The sequence below is a fragment of the Prenolepis imparis genome, unplaced genomic scaffold (assembly GCF_030444845.1).
Source record: "Prenolepis imparis isolate NDT839.2.m4 unplaced genomic scaffold, iyPreImpa1.0 SCAF_5, whole genome shotgun sequence".
NCBI lineage: Eukaryota > Metazoa > Arthropoda > Insecta > Hymenoptera > Formicidae > Prenolepis > Prenolepis imparis.
Window position 1 is genome coordinate 14,329,933 of NW_028141163.1, and position 23,474 is coordinate 14,353,406.

The following is a 23,474-nucleotide window of genomic DNA, read 5'->3' on the forward strand; positions in this document are numbered from 1 at the left end:
TAGTCAACTCTGATGACAACATTTTCATACATATCGTTATTTTGCGCGGTAGATTAAAAATTTGTATTAGCGCAACGCCCATCGTTTGCACGTCGTATATTAAGAGACGCATCGTATATTATGTGTGCATATGCCGTGCCACATTTCCTCCCTCCTATCATATTATCTAATAAGGTAAATGCGTGCGTGTTCTTTTATCTCCGCAATGAATGCGGTCAGTCGAAGAGGCGCGTCGTTATGCCCTTGAAATAAAATTGATACCTTGAGCAAAGATTTATGCTCGTTGTCTTGTGTCCTGATCGCTAACGACCTTATTCGGAAAAGCAATTTTACTCGAAATGTGGAACGATGGTATGCAAAATACTGTGCTTGCAATTATCTTACAAGGACGTCTGTAATACACCCGAGAGAGACAGAGAGAGAGAAAAAGAGAGAGTTTTTAGATAAGTGGAATTTGCGTTAACTGAGAAGTTAGCATGCTCCCCCGCGAAATTCCGAGCGTGTATTTGTCATGTTGTTATGTACGCGCCATTCCTTAACGTAATTATCCCTAAGTGGCACAACAAATTTCGAAATAATAATAATAACGAAGCAAATGTAATAAATGTTTTTTTTTATCGTCAATTTCGCAACTTAATCCAATCTCGACGTGACTTTTAAAAAATGATTTTATAAACCAATTTAATTTTTTTGTTTCTTTTCATCTGTAAATCATGAAAATATCACGATTGATAATTATCATAAATAAGTATGTTAAAAATTAATTAGTCTGTAATAATAATTATTATTAATAAACATGAGGTTAAAAAAAATTTTTAAAGAGGAAAATTGATAGATAGATTTCGCCATAATAGAGTATAAATTTCGAATAAAGATAACTAGGCGATTTATGTCCAGTTAGTGGTTATATTCAGTTATCGAAATATCGACTTTTAAATTTATTCTTAACGTCAGATAATAGATATTATGTAGCAAAAGCATACGCTGCCATTAATTCGCTCAAATACCCGCAATAATGCTATACGATCGATGTTGATTGCTTACGCATTACCTATGTAATTGGAAAAGCTGTTTGGTTAAGCTGTTTAAATATGTTATCGCGCTGTGGTATGCAATTGGAAATACAAACTTTGAAGCGCCTTGCAATACAGTTCTTGCGTGTTCGATACGATGTGAAAATAGCAGATCGGACGATCAATGACATTGCATGTTTGTACATCCAAGAAAATAGTTGTATTCGTTAAAGCGCGAGTCGTAGATGGAAATATCATGTATGTCAATAGTTCCGATCGATGTAATCGACGTCGTCAAATAGTTTGCAGTTTCTAGCTAAAATCCGAAATATACATGAGTCTCCCGATACAGAGTCCGCAGGATACAGTTTTGAATATCTTTGATCTATAAAATATTTCTCTCGCGATTTCATTTCAAAAACCTAGACAACATAAACGCATCTAAAACATATCTAAAGGATGTTTGAATCAATCTGGATTTTCTTTCTGCTAAATAATAATAGAAATTGTAATACTTAATTTTTTATAAGATCGTTTCTTAAGATTAGAATCGTACAGTAATATTTTTATCATAGACAGAGATAGATAAAAATTCGTTATGATTGTATCATGAGTTAGTTAAAGTTAAGCATCAAACTTTTATTTATTTTACGTTCTAGAAATTGGAATATCGAATATTTTGATGATAAGAATTTTCGGGATCGCGAATCTACAGCACATTATTAAGTCAATCTCAGACATCTGTTATATCTAATGATAATCGGATAATTAATTCGCCTTAATAACAAGTATCCTAAAATGGAATAAGATCGCATCGTCCGAAGAGAAACTTTGTGCCACAATGAAAGATTTAGTTCTACTTAATATTTAAAATCGATATATATGTATATACATATATCAATCGATTTAAAATTTCATCTATAATGTCTAAGAATGTAATTTACAACAAACTTTAATATCTATGCGAGTCTGTCAAATTATTAATTACTTCCTTAGACACTATATATTTATAAAATTTTTTTTATTGCGGTGCAAAGTAACTCGTCACTCGTCATCTCGTCATCTGCGACACGCAAAAGCGAGAAATTCTCCATCGTACGCGAATTGTACTCATTTGCTTTTTGCGCGAAGCAAGAATAACTTTAGCGAGATCACAATTTATTATGGGACATGATCTGGTTCTCTAGGACCTGCCTATGAGACATCAAATATACGTATTTTCTCATTACAGGAATGAGCTCGAATTATATTTTCGACTCGATTATTAATCGGCGAGAGCGACAATTTCGTGTTTGAAATCTTTTTGAGATTTTCGTTGCTTCCTGAAATCGCTTTTAAAATCGCATACCGATCAGAAAAATCTCAGCGAAGAATTGCTTCGCGGTTCTAATCACACCGAATCACTACGAATTCGTTAGATAATCTAAACGACTTTTACAAATATATTGTGCCATCTTACACGAACGATCTGGTCCTAAGTGTTCTATCAGCTAAATACATTGGAAAGGTGTTCCGGGAAAGTCACCCGCGGTGCACAACGCGAATTTTCAAAGCGTTTACGAATCAAAGGACTGTAATTAACGGCAGTACATTCCCCACGAATAATTTCCTTATCGGATATATATCTCGAAGAGCATCGATCGCGTGGATCCGCCTGGGTCTCAGTCTCGTTTCCTCATGACCATTTTAAGATCACGATTCTGACATACGATCCTAAAAAAGATTGAGACTCGCCGACGAGCGAGATGAACGAATTTTTGCTGAGGAAAGATCTGCTCTCCTCGCGTAATTCTTCGCACAGAATCGACTTTAGCGAAATAGATAGATACATATGTCCATAATAAAATGGAAAAGAAAAAATGCGGAATGCAACGTTCAGCAGAAAAATTAATGCGAAACGAAATGCACAATCAGAGATCTCTTTGTCCATTTAAAACTGTATTTCGAGTACTTTGTAAAATGCTGAAAAACATATTAAATATTAAAAGACTTTCGTCAGCGTACGCAGTGATTTTTGTCAAAGAGGATTAATTCCAGAGAGCGCTAAATATACGAGAAATTTAATAATAAAAATGGTATTTAATAATTTTGTAGAAATATAGATATATCCAAAGATTAAGTATATTAAAAGATATAATTGTACCCTACTTATACCCTTATCAGCAGCAGCAGTCAGAAACTTAAAGCCAATTCTGCTCCCCTGTAATATTATTTACTTTAGGGCTTTCTCCTCGTTTCTTGGGTCCACACTAAAGCGAAACGAAGGTGTCCGAAACGTGAAAGTGCGATAATGCAAAGTGCCGCGATGACCCGGGTGAGTCGCAGCTATATTACGCCTATCTTGTGCCGAATTGATTCGAGGCTCTGCTTTGTACAAATTACGGACTGTAGAGTTAGCTGAAACGCTTTACTTTCATCATTGCTGGTCTTGTGCATCCGGTTAACTAAATACACACGCACGTATCGATAACAGTATAAGATCTAACTCTGTTTGAAACAACAATACGTTTATAGATAATTAAACTAATGTATGTATATACGTGAAACGTCTCATTAATTATCGCGCGCCGATTAAACGATTATCCTGCAATGTTAATTATGCATGGTGAGATAGAGGAAGCTTGGTAAAGTATATTCCAGTGTATGTATATTGGAATTATAACTAATATCACACGTATCGGATAATTTAAAGATATATACAAATAGAATTGTCATTGCTCTTTCGCAAAGTCAATTTAAATATTTTCAATTAATTAGTCGCTTATGGTCCATGAAATAATTCACGCTGAAAGCAGATGAAAAAACTGAGAAAGATTACGATTATAAATTATTTCTATCTGACGTATATATGTATAGTGTTAAATCTCCGCCGCCTAATTGAAAACGATTTGTTATAATAATGTTTATCAGCACTATCGTTTTTAGGTAAAGCGATTTGATTAAATTTGTCGATAAAGCTACGTCATATTCACACGCACTAGATGTATGTATGTATGTACAAAATACTTTCCGTTAACGAGACAGCAACGATAATCTTGCCTGAACTATTGACTTAGCTCTTCCGAAGGTTAATGCAAACGTGTAAAGCCCGAGGCAAGAAACATGACACGGGAACACGAATATCTCCTTCACGGATAAAGCCCCGAACGTCATGAGATCCGCCTTTCTCTCTTAGGATTAGCGTTCAGTCTAACGCTACATCAGACGAATATTTAATGCAATATGCAATAAGAGAGGAACGTCAGAATAATATGGTAATTATCCTACGTTATATTACAATGAAAATTCGAGTATACCCTAGTCCCTTTCTGATCAGCTAGTCAGCTGAGATAGCGAGTTCTCAAAGAAAAGATCAATTTCTACTGTGAATACACTATCTCTGGATAGACGCTGATAGATGTATGTCAGAAAATGCATATTTATTACGAATGCATGCACGATGCATGCGCAGTTTTGTAATTATTATTTATTATAGCAAATATTTTTGTATCGCCAGTGAAGAATAAAATTAGGAATAACTGTAGACGACCCAACTGGCTTAATTGATTTTTATTAATTCGATGTCATATAAAAATACAGACAACGTCGACGAGGTCTGTATTTTTATATGACATCGAATTAATAAAAATCAATTAAGTCAGTTGGGTCGTCTACAGTTATTCCTAATTTTATTATTTATTATTGATTGATTGATCAAAATTGGGCATCGTAATAAAAATTAATAGGCATGAAACATTATTTAAAATGTAAAGAAAATATGCAGGAATTTATAGTTAGTGTGTATTACACGCGAAGTTCATATATATAAATTTTTCTTACAAGAGACTGTGTTGTCCTCACACGTGAGCATGTCTTTATTCATCGCGTAATTAAAAAGCTTTAACACATGCTCGAGAGAAAGATATATATATCGTCTAAAGAGAATTTTTCTTCCAAGATAGGATTGTTTTTTAATATCGATGCAGGTTCGCGAAATACGATTGTGTTTCTTATAGTGTAATTGTTAAAGAGCTAATTGATAAAAATTTTTATTGAATAACAATTAAACTATAATCATTAATCGTGATTTTAACAATCTTAACAAAATTTAGAGTTACTTGTCACAAAATTAAATTGAAATTTGTGATCTTTTTCTCTTATATATACGCAAAGTTTAATATTTATTCATTTAAAAATAAGCGAATTTCTTTTAGAGAAAAAAAATGTACTCAAGATAAGTTTTTTTGTGAATATACGCAACCGTAAAAGCATTGAAAACTACCAATTTAGAGCGTTAGCAAGTTGTTACGGCTTGAATAAATAAGGGCGGATGGCGAGATATCTTTCTGTCGAGTAAGATCGGAAATTGCAGCATAGAACCGACTCATCGATATTACAAGCAAGTGAATCGAAATACGCAGCTACCCTGCCAAAGAAGGACTCGTACCGTTTACGGACGAAATTCATCCTTCGACAGATCAGATCAGATCAGATCAGCATCGACTTATCGATCTGGCAGTGCTGCCGATGTTTCTCAAGAGATTAAATTTGTCCAATCGCGAAATCGCACTTAACTCTCGCGACACCGGAATGCTTCCCATTCTGTTCCAGTCGAAATTCTCTAATGACATCATTCAACAACGAGATTGCATCTTGTCTTCTAAATAAAGTTTTGAAACTCGAATTTTGAAATATATAGAAAGTACATAGAAAAATATTCCTTTTCTCTCTTTCGTTCGTAGATATAAAATCATATAAAAAATGTTCCCAATTAAATATGGAATAGAAAAAAATACGCAATGTAATATTTATTAAAAACACAGGTCATGAAAATTAAAATTATGCAATAGACAATAGCTGAATTGTTTAACTAGTGACGCATAATGAATGATTTTTACAATTTTTATCGCTGTCAGGAAACGTCCGTGTCAAATAGCGCGAGGTATTTCTGCCTCATAGATCATAAATCGGCGAAGGCAAATGTAAGTTTACGATCGTCCTTGAGAAATGCATTTGCAGAATATTCCGGCATGCGAAAGTGGATCGTGCGGCGAAACAACACACCAAGTCGTGTGTTAATAAAATTTATTACTTAGATCACTAGAGTTTGTAGATGCATTTCGCGAAGTATCGACGGAATAAAGGGACGTGCGATGAGAGATATGAGGAAAGATATCACGAAGAGATCGTGACACAGGCGGGTAAAAACGGAGTGGAAGGCGTAGAAAAATATAAAATCGCATAGATCGGTAAGAGAATAGCGCGCGCAAATTGGCTCGATTAATGCCTGTAATTCTGCTGTATTTTTCGTTAATATTAATTACGTTTTCACGTCGATTTAAAATTGACTTTTACCTTCGTCATTTCGCGGCGAGCCGTAAGAAATTGGGATCAATCGAATCGAACTCGTGACAATTGGAATATTTATCAATTATGAACCGAATAGTGTGATTTTATTAAAGTATTAAAAGTGGAGACCACTCATTTAATAGATCAACGGGATTCGTGAAGAATAATAATCGTCAATTGTGTACATCATCGTGGAAGCTGCTGTCACGCGATTATCTTGATTGATCCCGCAATAATATATGCATTCCGTCTCTCGGGCGTGCAAATCTATGGAAACCGCAGAGGGAAATCTTGTTAAGGAGGGGAGAGTCGACGGTTTGAATCGGTGCTCGTTCTTAACTCTCGCAATCTCTGCGCGCGAACAATTCGTAATAGCGCGAAAACGCTATTAAATGTTGCGCGAAACGGAAATTGAGTTCCGGATGCGCGCACAATCGCGTGCGTGGGTGCATATTTATGTGCGTATACGTTTCTATCGCGTATATGTACGGGGGTGACGATTTTGTACGGAGATTTTTTGTTCCATACGTCGCCTAAAAAGGAGAAAGCGACAACCAAGACGACGGCTCCTCTAATAATGTATAATGCACTTTAGGTCCGTTCTCTCTTAAGCTTTATAAAATTTTCCCGTCTATTATATAATACGCGTACGTCGACTCTTTCGTAAAAGGGAACTTTTATTATGTCGATTGTCAATGCTGCACTTTCTATTTGAGAGAAGAGGATTTTTTTTTTTTTTTTTAATACGAACCGAGTCTTGATTTAGCAATTAGCGATTAGGACGCGAGTGTGTACCTTTGTGTAAGTCAATGACGAACGTGTCTTATCTTAGGTCCTGCGCATTGGTGATGATTTCGCGCAACGAGAAACGCATCCTCGAATTATTATTATTTTTTATGAACAAATCTAATGATATTATAGATTGTCGTTTCTTTTATTTCACAAATTTTCTATCAGTGTGACATCAATTTGTCCCTAAAAATGTTTGGACATATCAATACTTTAACAATTTCTTAATTTGTATATGTAACGTTAGAGAAATTTTACCAAAGAGTTTTAAATCGAGATTCTATTTCGTTTACGAAATTTTCAACGACTCCAGATTTAAAGATAAAAATAATGCTCGCAATTTTGGAACACGAAGTTCATATACGCGAAATGAATGATGTGTCGAGAAATAATTATTTACAAAGGTCTTATTTCCCGATTAATGAAAAATCATAACGCGCAATTGATTCCATCTCATCGCCAGTGGACAAGACCGCATTTATAAATTGGTACAGATTCGCTACACACATAGAATTTATATTAATATTATTAACATGTTATAATATATATATCGTGTTAGTGAATATCTTTTTCTTCTTCTTTTAAAATTGACTTAATCAGTTATGATAGTTGCGATTGAAGCACGTAGAGAGTAAAAGTTCGCGAAGCGAAAAAAGGGTCTTCACCTCTTACGCATCATGGAAGGAGCCGAGAGAGATGATATGTACCTAATCTAATATAAATATATATATATATATATATATATATATATATATATATATGCGAGAGCGACGACGTGGACAGCGTTCTCCGATCTTCATTGATCCGCGAATCGATCATCCCGTTAAATTATTTAATTTTCCGCTTCTTGCACAAAGCCCCACCGACAAAATCACTCGCGACGCGATTTCCATAAAGAGAGTTCGTCCTTATTCTATAAAGCTATAATATATCTCTAATTTGTATCTACATAATTTATCTAGAGAGGGAAATCGATCGATCGGTGGATTCGATATTTCGACGAGAAGTATCGCGAGCGGAGAAGCAGAGAGACGAGAGAACGCGATCGCGCGGATCAGAGAAAGAGAGAAAGCGTTTTTTTTTCCTAATAAAAACACACAATTGGTCGAATGCTATCACTATTAATAGACGCTAGTCTATCGTCTCCGTAGAGATGAGTATACGCGATTCGAGCGATAGGTGTGTATACCCTTGTCTTACGATCAGCATAGTCCGTTTTAGACGCGACACACGAAAATGCGATGCTGCTATTATATCTTACACGAGAGAGACCTTATCTACGTATCTCGCCGGCGGAGAATAAGCAAAGGATATGCGATTCGCGTGCTTTCGCGAATAAATCTTTGCGTTGGAGCGACATATTAGTAACACATTGTGGTCCGCTTATCGTTGTTCTTTGACTAATACGAAAGAGAGACGGGGGTTCTACTTCTTTTAGCGCGTACTCTTTCACTTGAATTAATGCAAAACCAAATTTGATATCAATTAATTTTGATAGAAACGATTTTATTTGGTACAATCAGTTAACATTATTAATCAAGATTGGTACTAACAATAAGTGTTCATTATAATATTGATACTATCGATTGATTCCATCAATCTAATTTTAATAGGAGCAGTTAATTTTGGTAACATTAATTTTAATACTACTACTAATCTGAGATTAGCATCATCCATTAAGTTTGATCTTAATTAGGTCGATACTATCCATTAATCATGGCATCAACAGACAACTTTCGCCCGATGATGTCAAACGATATTTTTTTTTACTCCACTAACCGTTGTTTTTTTATTCCACATTTCTCCCCACACTAGATTGCATTTATATATAAACTAATTACTGAATAACTACACAATGAACAATAGATCGCAATCATAGCGTACATTAATTTAAGAATTTCTAGATCATTGCACGCTCTTGACTATATAGTCCACAAAATTACTTGATTCTTTTTAATTCGGCATTTAGAACGAACACTCATGTTTTTTTTATAATTAAGATAATATCTAATACTCTATAGATACGAAATATTATTTTGTCAAAGTCGTACAGAAAACGCAAAATGTTTTTGTACAACATTTTTAAATGTGGAAATCATAGAGTTAATCATTCATCATCGCGATTCGCGAAATAAAATTCTCTTAAATTGTGATTGATCTTAATTCATTTAGGTAATATATCTCCCTGTACGAATTTTTCAAAGACTTTAAATATATCTCGATCTCTTTTGAGAGATTTCTGTAAAACGTACAATATCTGTGTGCTGCTATCGTTTTCATAAGATATTCATTATAATTCTATGTAAATTATTAAAGTCCTTGCATACACACATACACACACATACCTCGCTTCTTTGCAAAACTCGTGCAATACGCAGAATTCACGAATGCACTTTATTCATTAAAGCACTGCAGTAGAGTCCACTTCAATTAACAAATTTAATCCGAATCAATGTCACAAATATTCCATAGCTTATGACGCATCGTGATGCAAAATTTTTAAAAATTGCATTCGTCCATTTTGTTGATCCAGAAAGAGAGATTGACTTCTAATTTTTTTTATAGTAATCGCGGACGAATGGCACTGATGGATAAATTGAAATTTTAATTAAATCCTCATATACATATATAGTATATCTGCTCACTCTTTCATTTGCAACGACTAATTTTAATCATATTTTCGACCGATAGAAAAAAAAATCGACAAATAATTTTATTTGCGCCGCGAAGAACTTTTTTTTATTCAATATTCACTATACCATATATCGGTGTTCATCATTATCAATTAATTCAATATTATTATCATAATAATTGCTCATTAATTTGATTTATCTTATGAAATGACATAAATAGAGAGAACATTCTAATATTAATGCACACAGGAGATAAAATGTATCTTGAATGTTAATTTCGGATTAATAAATATCTCGTAAATATGTTCAGATTTTGTAAACAAGTTATAAATTATTACATCAAAATAATTTATATATTCTAATATGCAGCATTGAATTGTAGAACTAAAAATATGAAATTATTTATTCAATAAAATTATTTCGAAAAATTAATATAAATATTATTTCATCAGATAATCATTTATAGTTATCTCAACATATAACAGTTTATAGTTTATATAACATAGTTTATAGTGTAGTTTACAAAGAAGAAAAGCTGAATTGCACACATATTTTAATATTTTATAAGTAATCTTATAAATATCTTTTTCTCTGGCGTTTCTCAATTATTCAGATTTCTCTGCACTGTACTCGAAAATTCTTTATAATTATAGTCTATATTTAATGATGAAAACACGCGCGAGTAGAGTCGGAAAATTAATATTTACCCTAATTATCCAGCCAATTTGATTCAACTGTTAGTAGATTCATTTTAACAAAAAGCTTCTGAATCAATGTGACGGATTTTTTTTTCTATCCACTAGAAATCCGCGCGGATCACAATGTGTTCCAAGTACGACTTAAGCCGCTTAGTACGTGAGAATTTATTGTGCCATGTGCGCTATATGGCAAAAAGAGTACTCGTAGTTGCCTTATAGCGCGCCATGACTAGCGACAGTAAAAATTTTTGCTGACATTTGCGCCTTCAAATCAAGTTTGTCCCTTATATCGCACACAACTATTTGATCGAATCTCTTTAGAGCCCACGGCACATCGCTCGCACGTGTCGTTGCTGGTTTCCTTGCCCGATAGAAGCTTGTTCTCTGACGCGATCTAGAGAATATGTCTCGCTAAACTTATAAAAAATTGCAAACTATCTTTTATTTCAATTTATTCCCGTACTTATTTAATTTATGTAATTTTTATCTTCGCGAATTTTTCTTGAAAAAAAGACCTTTAAATATATTTTACTTTTAAAAGATAGGCGCTAAAATTTATACATTTTTTGAAAAAATCTGTGCACACGAAAAAATTGATCATAATATAATGAGTAATAGCGAAAAAAAAGATTTTCTTGTACCGAGGGTTGTGCAAACCACAAGACATATCTCGAAACTACCGGAAACAAGTAACGAAGCAATTACAAGTGTAATTTGCAACGTGCGTTCCAACATGTAGGGGTTGTAAATGTACAACGATATACATGAGAGTTTGAGAGGATAAATTGACGAAACGCTATATATGTGTGTGTATATATATATATATATATATATATATATATATATATATATAAGCGTACTGCGGGTTTAACTATCGTCCTCTTGTTGGGAACCACAATCATGCCTAAGTATGCATATAGCATACGCGTCGTAATTCTGTGCATTACGAAGAAAAAATTTTCAGAAATTTTCAGAAATTAAAGAAAAAAACATTTTGACTGTTTAATTCTGCAAAAATATTTTTTTTTTTCAATTTTAAAGAGAATATCTTTTACGTAAATAATATTCGAAATGTATCAATCCGAATATAAATTCCGTTCAATTTGAAAATATTCTTTTGATAAAAACTTACCTTACCTTGGTGCAAGACACAGGATTCCCGACAGCCAAATAACCATCTGTCCATTTCCATATGAAGTATAACGGTGATATCGTCATGCAAGGAACGTCATGTTACGATTACGTTGCATATCCGAAACACACGTTTGTTCGTGAATCTTAAAATATATATGCACGCGAACCACATTACACCCCGTTGCACATTGTGTTTCTCGCGGGCACTATTATTTCGTATATACTACGTAAAGATATACATATATATGTGTGCATGTACGAGAAAGGAAAAAAGAAGAAAGAAATCGAAGCCTTCGATCCGTGAAAGGTGTCGGTACGTTTGTGAGCGTCGACGAGCACGCTGTCGATTGGATTCAGACGGCTGTTATAGTTATCAGATTGATCCTCTTTATATCGATTGGCGCGATAATAAATAAACTTAATATTCCTTCTATTCTCGCGTCATAATGCAAAGATTACGTAACATCCCGTATGTAATAATGATCGAAATATTATTTTCGTATAGTATATATAAATATGTTATTTTTATTATACTACACACGTATACAATACGTCAATCATTATTACTTGCAAATTAAGGTTTATAGCCGTAATTAGAAGAATCGATTCCCCTTTATCGATTTCATCTCAAATGTCAGTTAACTTTGACCGCGATTTAATTCGGTTCTTATCTAAAAAAAAAAAAGAACAAAGAATCAATCAAGATTAAATTAAAATTAGCCGATATTATCTATATCTAGACGGTTATGCTTTGTTCTTATTTTTATAATGCCAAATTACACGTGCTCTATATGCCTTTCTCACAGTGATCAAGATACACGAGATCAGAGGAGATCTAGTTACACGTGTACAAATATCCCCGGGAGGAACAGTAGCGAGAGACAACAGCGATTTTCGCGACGACGAAAATGTGCGAGAAGAGATCCGCGGAGTTTGTAAGTGTAACGAGAATTTTGGCCGTCCGGAAATTGACTCCCGCGCTTTTATCGCCTTATATAATAACTTTCCCCATTTTCCTCCCCCAAGTCCTCGCGGCGTTCGTTCACTTAATCCCACGTCGTGTGTTGAGCGGAAATCCAGCGGATTTCGCGGTAAATGCGGTACACATGAACCGTGTACTACTACGGTGATACTATTCCACATCCGCTGCACGTAATAGCTGCCGTACATCCGGGTACGTATATATCGATTTCAGCGAAGGATGACGCGCGTGCTGGTCGACGGTGCAACAACCGACGATAGGACCTCTCCCTCCGGTGCATCGATGCACCGGATATAAAATTAATGTATCTTCTCTTAAGCGATATTGCTCCCCTTCCCCTTCCCCCCGTCCCCTCTATCTAACATCGATATTTTACCTCGTAATTCGCGCAATTCGTTGTGTTACCACCTCGACGCGGCGAACGGTGGACGACGATAGTGTGTATGCACCAACAACACGTCGATCTTACGACCTAATACGATCGATCCGTGCGGAGGCCTGAAAAAAGTGGGACGCGCACGCGATTCGCGACGCACCCGTTCGTCGATTCTGACGACGGACTTCCGGAATCTTCACTTCCCCTCGCTCACCTCTCGGATTCGCGCGATACGATAAGATCGCAATGGACGATTTCTCAGCCCAGGTTGCACCGACTTCGGTCAGGACCTAATCCCGATTCATCCTCTGATGCGCTATTCATTCTTCGTCTTATTTAGTAGTTCCGTGTAATCGAACATTACGGGTAAATCTTGATGCGACTATCGCAGGGTAAGCTGATAAACGGGACTTTGCGAAGCAGTGGAATTATATGGAATGGAATGGAAAGGGAACGAAATGAAGATTAATGATGGTCATGAAACAAATAACTTACACGAGATTCAAATCACAGTTTGGCTTTGAGCTGTTCAAATATATGTACACGGGATTAGAAAAACAAGCGCCGCCTGTGCAATGATTCAACGGAAGAGATTCGCGAGGCTCAAATCAGATTAAATCGTAGATAGTTGATTTTAAGATTATTTAAATGATATAGATCAAGTGCTTGTGTAAATACTTGCAAACATCTGTTTGTAATCGAGTAATTTGAAGCAGTAATTCGAAGCGAATTAATTTATGATGCGTTCGAATTATTTCACCATTCTCTATTATAACAAGACAAAAGTGCTCGCGAAAACAATAGGCGTCTAGTAAGATTCATCGCGAGATCTGACGAATTTCTGGGCACTATTGATACATAAATCCGGAGTAAAATTAGAATCGCAATATTAATACCTCGGAAGCCTGTGCGAAATTGTACGGAACTATGATGCAAGTCCTTGTGTCATCTGGAGCGCATCAGAGGATTAATTTATGCTCTCCGTCTGCATTATTAGACGGAAGCATAATTCACCGGAGAAAGAGACAGCGAAACCCATACGTCTAGGACCGGTTAAGCCAAATTGTCAGTGCAAGCGCGAGCTTCGAAAGCCACCGACGGTCCTCCGTGACGACCAACATTGTCACTTTCCTCTCTCTCTCGAGAGAGAGAGAGAACTGAAGGTTCCACACTTCCCCCTTCCCCCCTTCCCCTGTTAATTCCACCACCGGGGTCCGGGCAAGGAAATTGCTGAATCCGCACGACGAATTAACGTGTGAGTCCGGGATTCGCCGTATAGTTGTCGACGATGTGAGTTCGCAAAATGAACACGAGGAGGACTTTCACGAGATGCTAATTAGATCCCCCGTTATCGGGATCCAGTCGTTCTCTGTTCTCCGTGTGTTCGCGCGGCTACCTTTCCCTAGGACCGATTACCACCATTGTATTACTGTCGTCCGAACGTAGGGTCTGCGCATTTGCAGTGCGAAATTTCATTCTCTTCGGAAAATGTCTCTTTTCTCAAACGAGCAAGATTCGATTCGAATCGCTCTGCTCCTCCTTCCGCGTTTTTCGATCATCCTCGATCATTTTTCCCCATTTTATCACGGCTCGTGTCCTTCCATCGGACACGAGCGACGGGACTCGTTATCGAACCGCCATAATAATAGCGTACGTCATAGTATCAATAGGAAATTATATCGTTCAGTACGTGTATAATACGTGTTTAACGTGTGTGACGATGGCGTATGTGTGTATGCGAGTGTCGAGTTCGGTGGTGGTCGTTATTGTTGACGTTCGTCGAGTTTTGGGAAAATCGTGAGAGCGTGGTGTGTGTCCTCGTTTTACGATCGCGCGTCGGCGGTCACGGAAGTAAGGCGGCGTCGGGATTAAGGGGCGAGCATCTTCGACAGCTCTTCATCCTGAAGGCAGCCCTTCAGGAATTCATCTTGCGTCAGCTGCCCGTCGTTGTTCTCGTCCATCTTTGCGAATATGTTCTTTGCCCTCTCTTCCGCGCTGTCTGCCGGTCTATTGCTCGAACACGCGCCGAGCATGTCGTATATTGCCTGGGAACAGAAGGAGAATACCTTGTTTCTCTCTACGTGATACTCTCGGGCTCACGTAGAATCAAACGCGCCATACATGAACGTGCTTCTGTTGCATTTTCCTGAAAACCCCAGTCCACATATTTTTGACATATTTATCAAATACGACAATGGAAATTTTATATCAATATTTTGAGACAAAAACGCTCAATGTTCTTCTTTTTCCTCCATGATTTCAACTAATATATTCTCACTTCTGCTTTCAAATCACAGAATAATATTTTCGTTCCAAGTCATTGATACGTTTTTAATCGTAAAAATTCCGTCCGCAATAAAATATTACTTTAATGTAATAAAATAAATAGTGCAATTAATTTACGTTCTCACATAATGTAATATGAATTATAAATTACAAATGACTTAGATATAATTAGGCAGGAGTTTTATATCGATTTTAATTATATTAAAATGCAGAATGTGTATAAAATTCCATAATACAAGTTCGTTTAAATGTGATAATAATATCCAAGATCATATTGAAAAAAAACATCCCAATACATATTTATACATTAACAATTTCATTGATTTTTTTTATTAAGAAAATGCAGAGACAGAGATTTTGATCTAGGTTGTGCATTATGCGTTATATATAAACAATAATAAAGTCGTAAATCACGGAAGTCACTCCTGTCACGCTTTTTCAAATGGAAGTCTATCTTAAATCCATCACGGAAAGATCGAAGGTTGCGCAACCCAAACTACGTCCTCATAAAAAAAGAACAGCACCTGATTAATGAGCATTCAATGACCCATCGGTGAGCATAGTTTCTTTCGTTCTATATATTCCGCCAAACTGTGAAAGTTATGCATCGAATGTACGGCTATTCATTATCCTGATCATTTTTTATTATATAACAACATATTATTTCTTTCAATAAAAATTTGGGAAACAAGTCTACTCAGTAGATCAATTATTTAGACAATATAACAATTATTTCGAAATAATGTATAGAGTATTTCCATGTTATTGATTTTAGGTAAAAATTCGAGCATTAATATTATTTTAAATCTTGATTTTGCAGAAAAAAACTAATTTAAATGAATTTCATTAAAAGAGAAATAATCACGTAAAGTGTAAAAAAATGTCTACTTATCCAACTTTCATAAATTTATTATTACAAAATAGATAATGAATTTACAGCTGATTCGAAAATAAGAAAATCAAAAATTAAATTATGCTCGGCATATGCATTTTATTTTTCTTATGCATGTGGTTTGAGCAAGACTTGACTAACAATAAGTGATAAATTGTGTATCATTAAAAAAATAAAATTTATCGCATAATCGATACTTCGAATTACTAAAGCGCACCAGTGATTCTTTATAATCTCTTTTCGTACCTTTCCGATTAATCTACTGTAAATCGTTCGGACAGAGATAAATGCGTAGAATTTATTATTTTCTCACCCAACTACGTGAGATAAAGTTAATTAATTTTATCACAAACATAGTAGACTGGCTGGAAACGATCATTTAAATAGAGTTAATCCTCTTTCTTGCCTGTCCACACAGTGTACGTTTATCTAGAGGATTAAATTGATTTTCAAACTCTATGTAGAATTAATTTGTAAGAAAACATAACAGAAAATTCAAACGCGTTGTTGCAATATAAATTTTAAATATAAATGGCAATGTTTAATATAAATGACAAAATATTGAATACGATCAAGCTACTTATTCCGTTATAAGCTATCATATTGTTTTCATTTCGAAAATTATTATTTTCTTGCTCAGAGATTATATAAAATATCTTTTTATAAATAATTGTATCTATTTCATTTTTAATCCTGTAAGCTGTATATGAATGAATATGTCAAAGTACAATTGAAACAATAAATTTGCTTGTAGAGATATCAATAACAGCTACTGTTATTCCCAGAGCTTCAACAATAGAGTGCAGAGTCAATTGAGTTACAGGAACGCGCGTTTCACGACGTAGATGTTCACGGGTTTAAGTGTTAAATACACGAAGGCATTGCGTTTCACCGAACATCCCGTCGTTAATTTTCATTGCGCGCGGAAAACCTTCGTTTACCGGAATTCCCGTGGCACCGGCGTCGCGGAAGTTCCAAACTTCTAATAGCACGGAGATGAATATCCGAACGGACGCGGGTAAACGACTCGAGCAACTAGCTTTTTAACGATAGCGATAACGTATTTCAAAGCATTGAAGGAAAAAAAAAGAATCTTCCTATTATTGTCCGGGATAAACTTTTTGACGATAATTAAAACGCTTTAACTCTCTTAAAAAACAATTTTCTCATTATTTCAAATTTAAAAACTTTTTTAGAAAGATCTTATATAGATGAGATCACTGGCGGATCCTGGGGGGGGGGGGGGGGTTAAACCCCCCCCTGCAAATTAAAAGAAACAGTTTTGCTGAATTTGTTTAAAAAATATAAATAAAGAAAAACAAACATTAAAGAGCTATCGACGTCAGGATCCGCTAGTGTATATATATAAGTATAAGATACACTGCAAATTATACTCATTACGCATTCAAGGAGTTAAGTATAGATTAAGTCAGACATAGGACGAAATAATGAAATAATTTCATTGCATGAAAATAATTAAGTGAAATTCTTTATATCTATATAATATATATTATATAGATACAAAGAATTTCGCCTAATTATTTTCGTACAAAAAAATTATCTCATCATTTCGTCCTGTCTGACTTAATCTATACTTAACTCCTTGAATGCGTAATGAGTATAATTTACAGTGTATCTTATACATACATATTGTATATATTATATATATATATATATATATATATATATATATATAAAGAATTTCGCCTAATTATTTTCGCGCATGAAATTATCTCATCATTTCATCCTATGTCTGACTTAATCTATACTTAACTCCTTGAATGCGTAATGAGTATAATTTACAGTGTATCTTATACATACATATTGTATATATTATATATATATATATATATATATATATATAAAGAATTTCGCCTAATTATTTTCGCGCATGAAATTATCTCATCATTTCATCCTATGTCTGACTTAATCTATACTTAACTCCTTGAATGCGTAATAAGTATATAATTTACAATGTACTTTTATATATATATATATATTATATATATATTATATATATATATATATAAGTATAAGATACACTGGAAATTATACTTATTACGCATTCAAGGAGTTAAGTATAGATTAAGTCAGACATACGACGAAATGATAATAATTTCGTTGCACGAAAATAATTAGGCGAAATTCTTTATATCTATATAATATATATACAATATGTATGTATAAGATACACTGTAAATTATACTCATTACGTATTCAAGGAGTTAAGTATAGATTAAGTCAGACATACGACGAAATGATGAGATAATTTCGTTGCACGAAAATAATTTGGCGAAATTCTTTATATCTATATAATATATATATACACACTGGCGGATCCTGGGGGGAGGGGGTTAACCCCCCCCCCTGTAAATTAAAAGAAACAGTTTTGCTGAATTTGTTTAAAAAATATAAATAAAGAAAAATAAACATTAAAGAGCTATCGACGTCGTTGATCCTGGAATAAAAGCTAATCATGAAACCAAAAATATTAAATAAAATAATTTTGCAACCCCCCCCCCCCCATTATCGACGTCAGGATCCGCTAGTGGATGAAATAATAATGTTTTTGTTATGTATAAAAAGACGGATATGTATAGAATTCTGCAGAAAATTAAGAATATATGAAGAACTTTTCTATAATTTTTAAAGAATTATGTGATGTAATATAAATGAATAGCTAATAGAAAAAGTTAAACATATTAATTATAATTAAAATAATACTGATGTTTGTCTAATATTTAAAACTTAATAACTTGTTTTAACATATTGACAAAGAAATCGACCTTACCAATACTACTTTTATTATGTAATTTTCATTAAATGTTTTAATTTATTTCTTGTATAAATTTGTTGATTATAGCTATATTATTGCATAATAAGAATAGAATTTTAACAAATAAACATGATTGCTTGCTAAAATACACTTAAAACAGTGTATTAAGATGCAGAGTCAAGTGTAGTTATGATGTAATAATATTCTTTTAATAAGATATGTTATCTCGTCCCTGCATTTTATCATGATTTTCCGCACTCTGCTAGCATATAAACTCTTGTTTCTCTATTTATCCGAATTTACTCCTGCGATAATTAGTCTCTCTGTCGTGATTTTATCTTTATGACCTAATTTTCGGAATTTATTTTGTATAATAATTCCAAGTTTCTCATATATAAATTTCTCATATACAATAAAATCAACATATTACTAGATTATCGTGCACATTTAAAACAAACTTATACTTTTGTCCGCGACTCTTTATTTTATTTTTGCCACGATTAAAATTCTACTATAAAACATTAAAATATTTTTCTTTCTTTTGATAATTACGTAATATAATCGCAACGAGATTAATAGCGATTATACGAGTTGAGCTTTAAGAATAGCATTGATTTACGAGATGGACTTACTTTGTTTTGCGTTCCTCAATTTTTCGATATTCATATTCTTTTGCATAATATTATTATATCGCTGCAAAATAAGTAGCTGAATATGCTCGTGAATATTGGCATCATAAAAGTTCACGTTACGTATAAAAAATCGATTTTTTTCATCCACGCGCGGGAAATGCGGATCGCAATATCTTATCCGGAAAATTCATTATGCAAGGGTTGCAGAAAAAAGGTTGAAAAAATTCCGGTCGCTATGTGTCATCGCGATCACGCAAACTTCAATTCCTTATTTAAAAAATGAGACGCAGCAGCTGTATTTAACGAAGTTTCGCTTCTGACATTTCTGAGAAATGTACGACATGTCAAGTGGAACAGCCGCGCGACTACGCCGACATCTGTTCTCGCTAGGAGGTTCATGAAATATTAGCGCGCCAGTATTCGCTGCATACACCTAAGAACTCTGCAGGGATGCATCGAATGGACGAAGGAGAAAACCAGTCTTGATTTATAATCCTTCTAGTTTGCAGACGCGCGTTAATTAATCGTACGAATCGACTTATTCGACCGAATTCAGAATTCCTTGAAAATACTTGTGCCTGTCTTATTTTACATTCGCGAATAATTAGGGAAAATTAATTCCACTAAGATTCGTAACACGAATTCGTGTCTCGTGTACATTTTTTTTTTATATATCTATATACATTGTAAATTTTTTATTAACCAGAGAGAAATGTAACGAAATTATACGCATTGTGCAGTAAAGCACGAACTTGTATAGACACGAAAAGAAAAGAAAGAAGAATCGTGTCGCATACATGAATATATTATACATGAATATTATATCGAATCGCTCACTCCTCTCATTGATTAATCGTGCCGGCAGTACTGACGTCAAGTGATAAAAAAAATTCTGTATTCCATCGAAAGAGTCGCGGTCGAGTGCAACCAAGTGGAGATAAATCGAAGCGCATGCATTATACATGAGGCACAATACCTGGACGATCTTCGTCATTTCTTGCATATCGATAACGCCGTTGCCGTCAACGTCGTACATACGGAACGCCCATTTTAGTTTTTCTTCCGGTGTACCGCTGGACGTTACGTCGATCGCCAATAGGAATTCCTGCAACAAATACCGACGATATCCTATATCAGTAACAATATCGCAATATCGAAACTTTTATTTCCCCCGCTACAAAGGGGCATCTCTCTCTCTTTTGTGCGAAATGAAAATCTATATTTCCCAAGATGTATTTATAACTCGCCTTGAAAAGGGGACCAGGTTCAATCATAATTCAAGAACCCCTGCCGAAACCCCGAGAAAAATAAAAATAATCTTCCATTTGAAATACAATAATTTTTCAGCACACAACAAAATCGGTTACAATATAAAATAATCTTAACAATAATTAAATTACGTATTTCGAATAAATAACTTTCTTATTTAAAAGAAGAAAAAAAAAAGAGTGCGCGATGAACATCTCTTTGTTACGCCCGATAATTCCGTATATTGAATGAAATTTAATTTAATTTTACCGCATCGGCGTTTAAAAAGACGCCTTTTGATTACATTGAAAAATCTTTCTATAAAATCTTAAGCAGTATTAAAAACGGCTATCATCGTCTCGTCTATCTCGTCAACAAGCCTGTCTCGCTATCTTCCAAAGATACGTTATCAATCATCTTATTTCGCGTCATCGACGGATACATCGTGTAGAAGTTACGGCTCTTTTTACGAGCTCTTCGGCTTCCCCGGTGCGCATTTACCGAACGAAATCACATAAGCGTAAAAGCTCGCGGTCGTGATTCGGCACAATGGCGGTAGTGATCGCGCGTCAAGCGAATTTGTCGGGTATCCTCGCCTCGGGCAGATACCTTTCGAGCACCGCCGAGTCGTTAGAGAGCAGTACGTTCCAAGCGGAACTGGGTCACCTGCCGCCCGAGGTAGACAAACGAGACGAGGGTTTCACAGAATGGAGAATATAGCGGACGATGGTGGGCGAGAGCTGGCTCTTTGCTTCTCCTGACCTCTGAAGTGTCACCACTTCTCGTATTGACTTCGGTATGAAGGAAAAAAAGGAAGAGAGAAAGAGGCATACATAGTGAACTTTCTCCCTTCTAACTAGCCTTAGGCTCGCACGTATTTTAGATGCAGCTTACCTGCAAAGCTCGCGAAAGAGTCCAAGAAGAGCTCTGACATTACGGAGAGAAACGACCCGTGCCGAGGAAAGAAAACATCTTTGTGATGCCATTAACTGATCTCTTACGAACACTATGCTCGTGATAATGTTACGTGAATGTTTGAGAGTAGAGCTGAAGTGGCTTTTCTAAGAGTGAGAATTTTCCAAATGGACCATCAAAACGGTCATGTTGATTGCATAAAACGATTATGCCATAAAATTACAGGTTTAATAACAAATAGATCAAGCAATTTGTGTATATAAACATGTAATCATGTAATATACGCGAAAAGATTTTATAATTTTTAAAATATTTTAATATTAACTTTTTTTATTGATTACTTTTTTTAGTGATCTTAAAACTATCTTATATACTTATAATTAGTAGTAATTAATTCGTACAATTAATATTTCCATATATATATTTATATATGAAATTATTATGGACATTTTATAAGTTCATTTTTCAATATAACAAATATATCTTTAATTATATATTTTCCGCATTTAATTAGTGTATACGTAATGCTTAATTTAGTTTCGCGCAGATTGCGGAATATAGAGATGGAAAAAGTATGGAACTGGTCACGAGTCTCTACGTCATTTATGTTAATAAAAGGTTGGCTATTATATAAAGGAAGTCAAGAGAAGAGAAAAAAGACGTAAGAAGTCGTGCAATTTTTCCAGTTATTAGATTAGTTCATGTTACACATTATTTCAATTTACATATCAATTTTATCGTCGCTTGAAGTTCGTAACTAGTTTAATATTTTGATATTTTAGCTTTATTCACCATTATTTCGAAAGCGAATGGGCGAAGGAAAAAGTTTAAAAAAGAAATTTTATACAATAAGTTTCATTAAATGCATTATAATATTTTATTATAATATCAAAGATATGTATAAAAAAAATATCAAAAATATAAAAATGTTTATTATTCTCTCTTTCTCTTTCTCCTTGCGGAATAAAAATTTTAAATATCTTTACTTGCTTCAATATCTCTTCTAATACTTTAAAGAAAAAGAATTAATCATGTTATATAAAATATCTCACAATATCTTATCGTATGAACTTTCAATGATACATTCTATAACAAATACAAAATTGATTTTTTTTTGCCCGAAACGAGACAGTGTTAAGCAAAATGTCTATATAGTTTTCAAATAATAAAAACTATGAACATGAAATAAACTAAACAAATAAGTGAAAATTATAAATGTAGCAAAATATGTATCGTAAATATTTTCAGTAGATTTTCCTTCAATTTTAAATTTCAGATTTAACTAAGTCACTTAATATTAAAAAATAAAACGCTCTCCCTCTTTTAAAAAGCTTTCTATTTATGTCTTTATTTATGTATAAAAATTTGTCGGAGTGCAATATAAAGATATTTTCGCATCACTTGTTTGACTAGAAGCAATCTGGAGCACAAGTCATACTCGGTGGTTATTTAATTAAGATAAAATGTTTTCTTGGCTTCGAGTGTCTTTCTATCTTGAAAACAAGCGACCCAAGAGAGAAGTCTCGAAGTCGATATTATTGTTTTCTGAATGCAGCCGTCAGAAGCAAGTTGCACACACACACACACACACACATATTTACATTAGACAAAAGCGGCAACATACAGAATTTAAAAAAAATATACAAATTCCCCCGTAGGCCTATTATGTAACTTTTTGTATTGTGATTTTAATTTTGGAATCTTTGATTTGAGTCATATGTCGATTGTAATGATTGTATCTAGATTGTATTGTACGCAATGCATATTGTATT

At 34.3% G+C, this 23,474-nt stretch overlaps 1 protein-coding gene and 1 long non-coding RNA gene across 4 annotated transcripts in view; one reads left to right on the top strand and one right to left on the bottom strand.

Annotated features, from left to right (window-relative positions):
- Window positions 1-14,821: 14,821 nt before the first annotated feature.
- Window positions 14,822-23,474, bottom strand: part of LOC145936364 (neuronal calcium sensor 2) — a 123,908-nt gene continuing 115,255 nt past the window's right edge. For all 3 annotated transcript variants that reach the window (XM_083038521.1, XM_083038524.1, XM_083038522.1), the window contains exons 5-6: window positions 20,516-20,644; window positions 14,822-14,998 (exon numbers count right to left, since the gene is read on the bottom strand). In XM_083038521.1, the coding sequence (XP_082894647.1) occupies window positions 14,822-14,998; window positions 20,516-20,644 (306 nt within the window). The remainder of the gene's footprint in view (window positions 14,999-20,515; window positions 20,645-23,474) is intronic.
- Window positions 21,250-22,150, top strand: LOC145936418 (uncharacterized). Its single transcript, XR_014425393.1, has 2 exons — window positions 21,250-21,583; window positions 21,671-22,150. It is a non-coding gene; the product is annotated as an uncharacterized LOC145936418 (long non-coding RNA).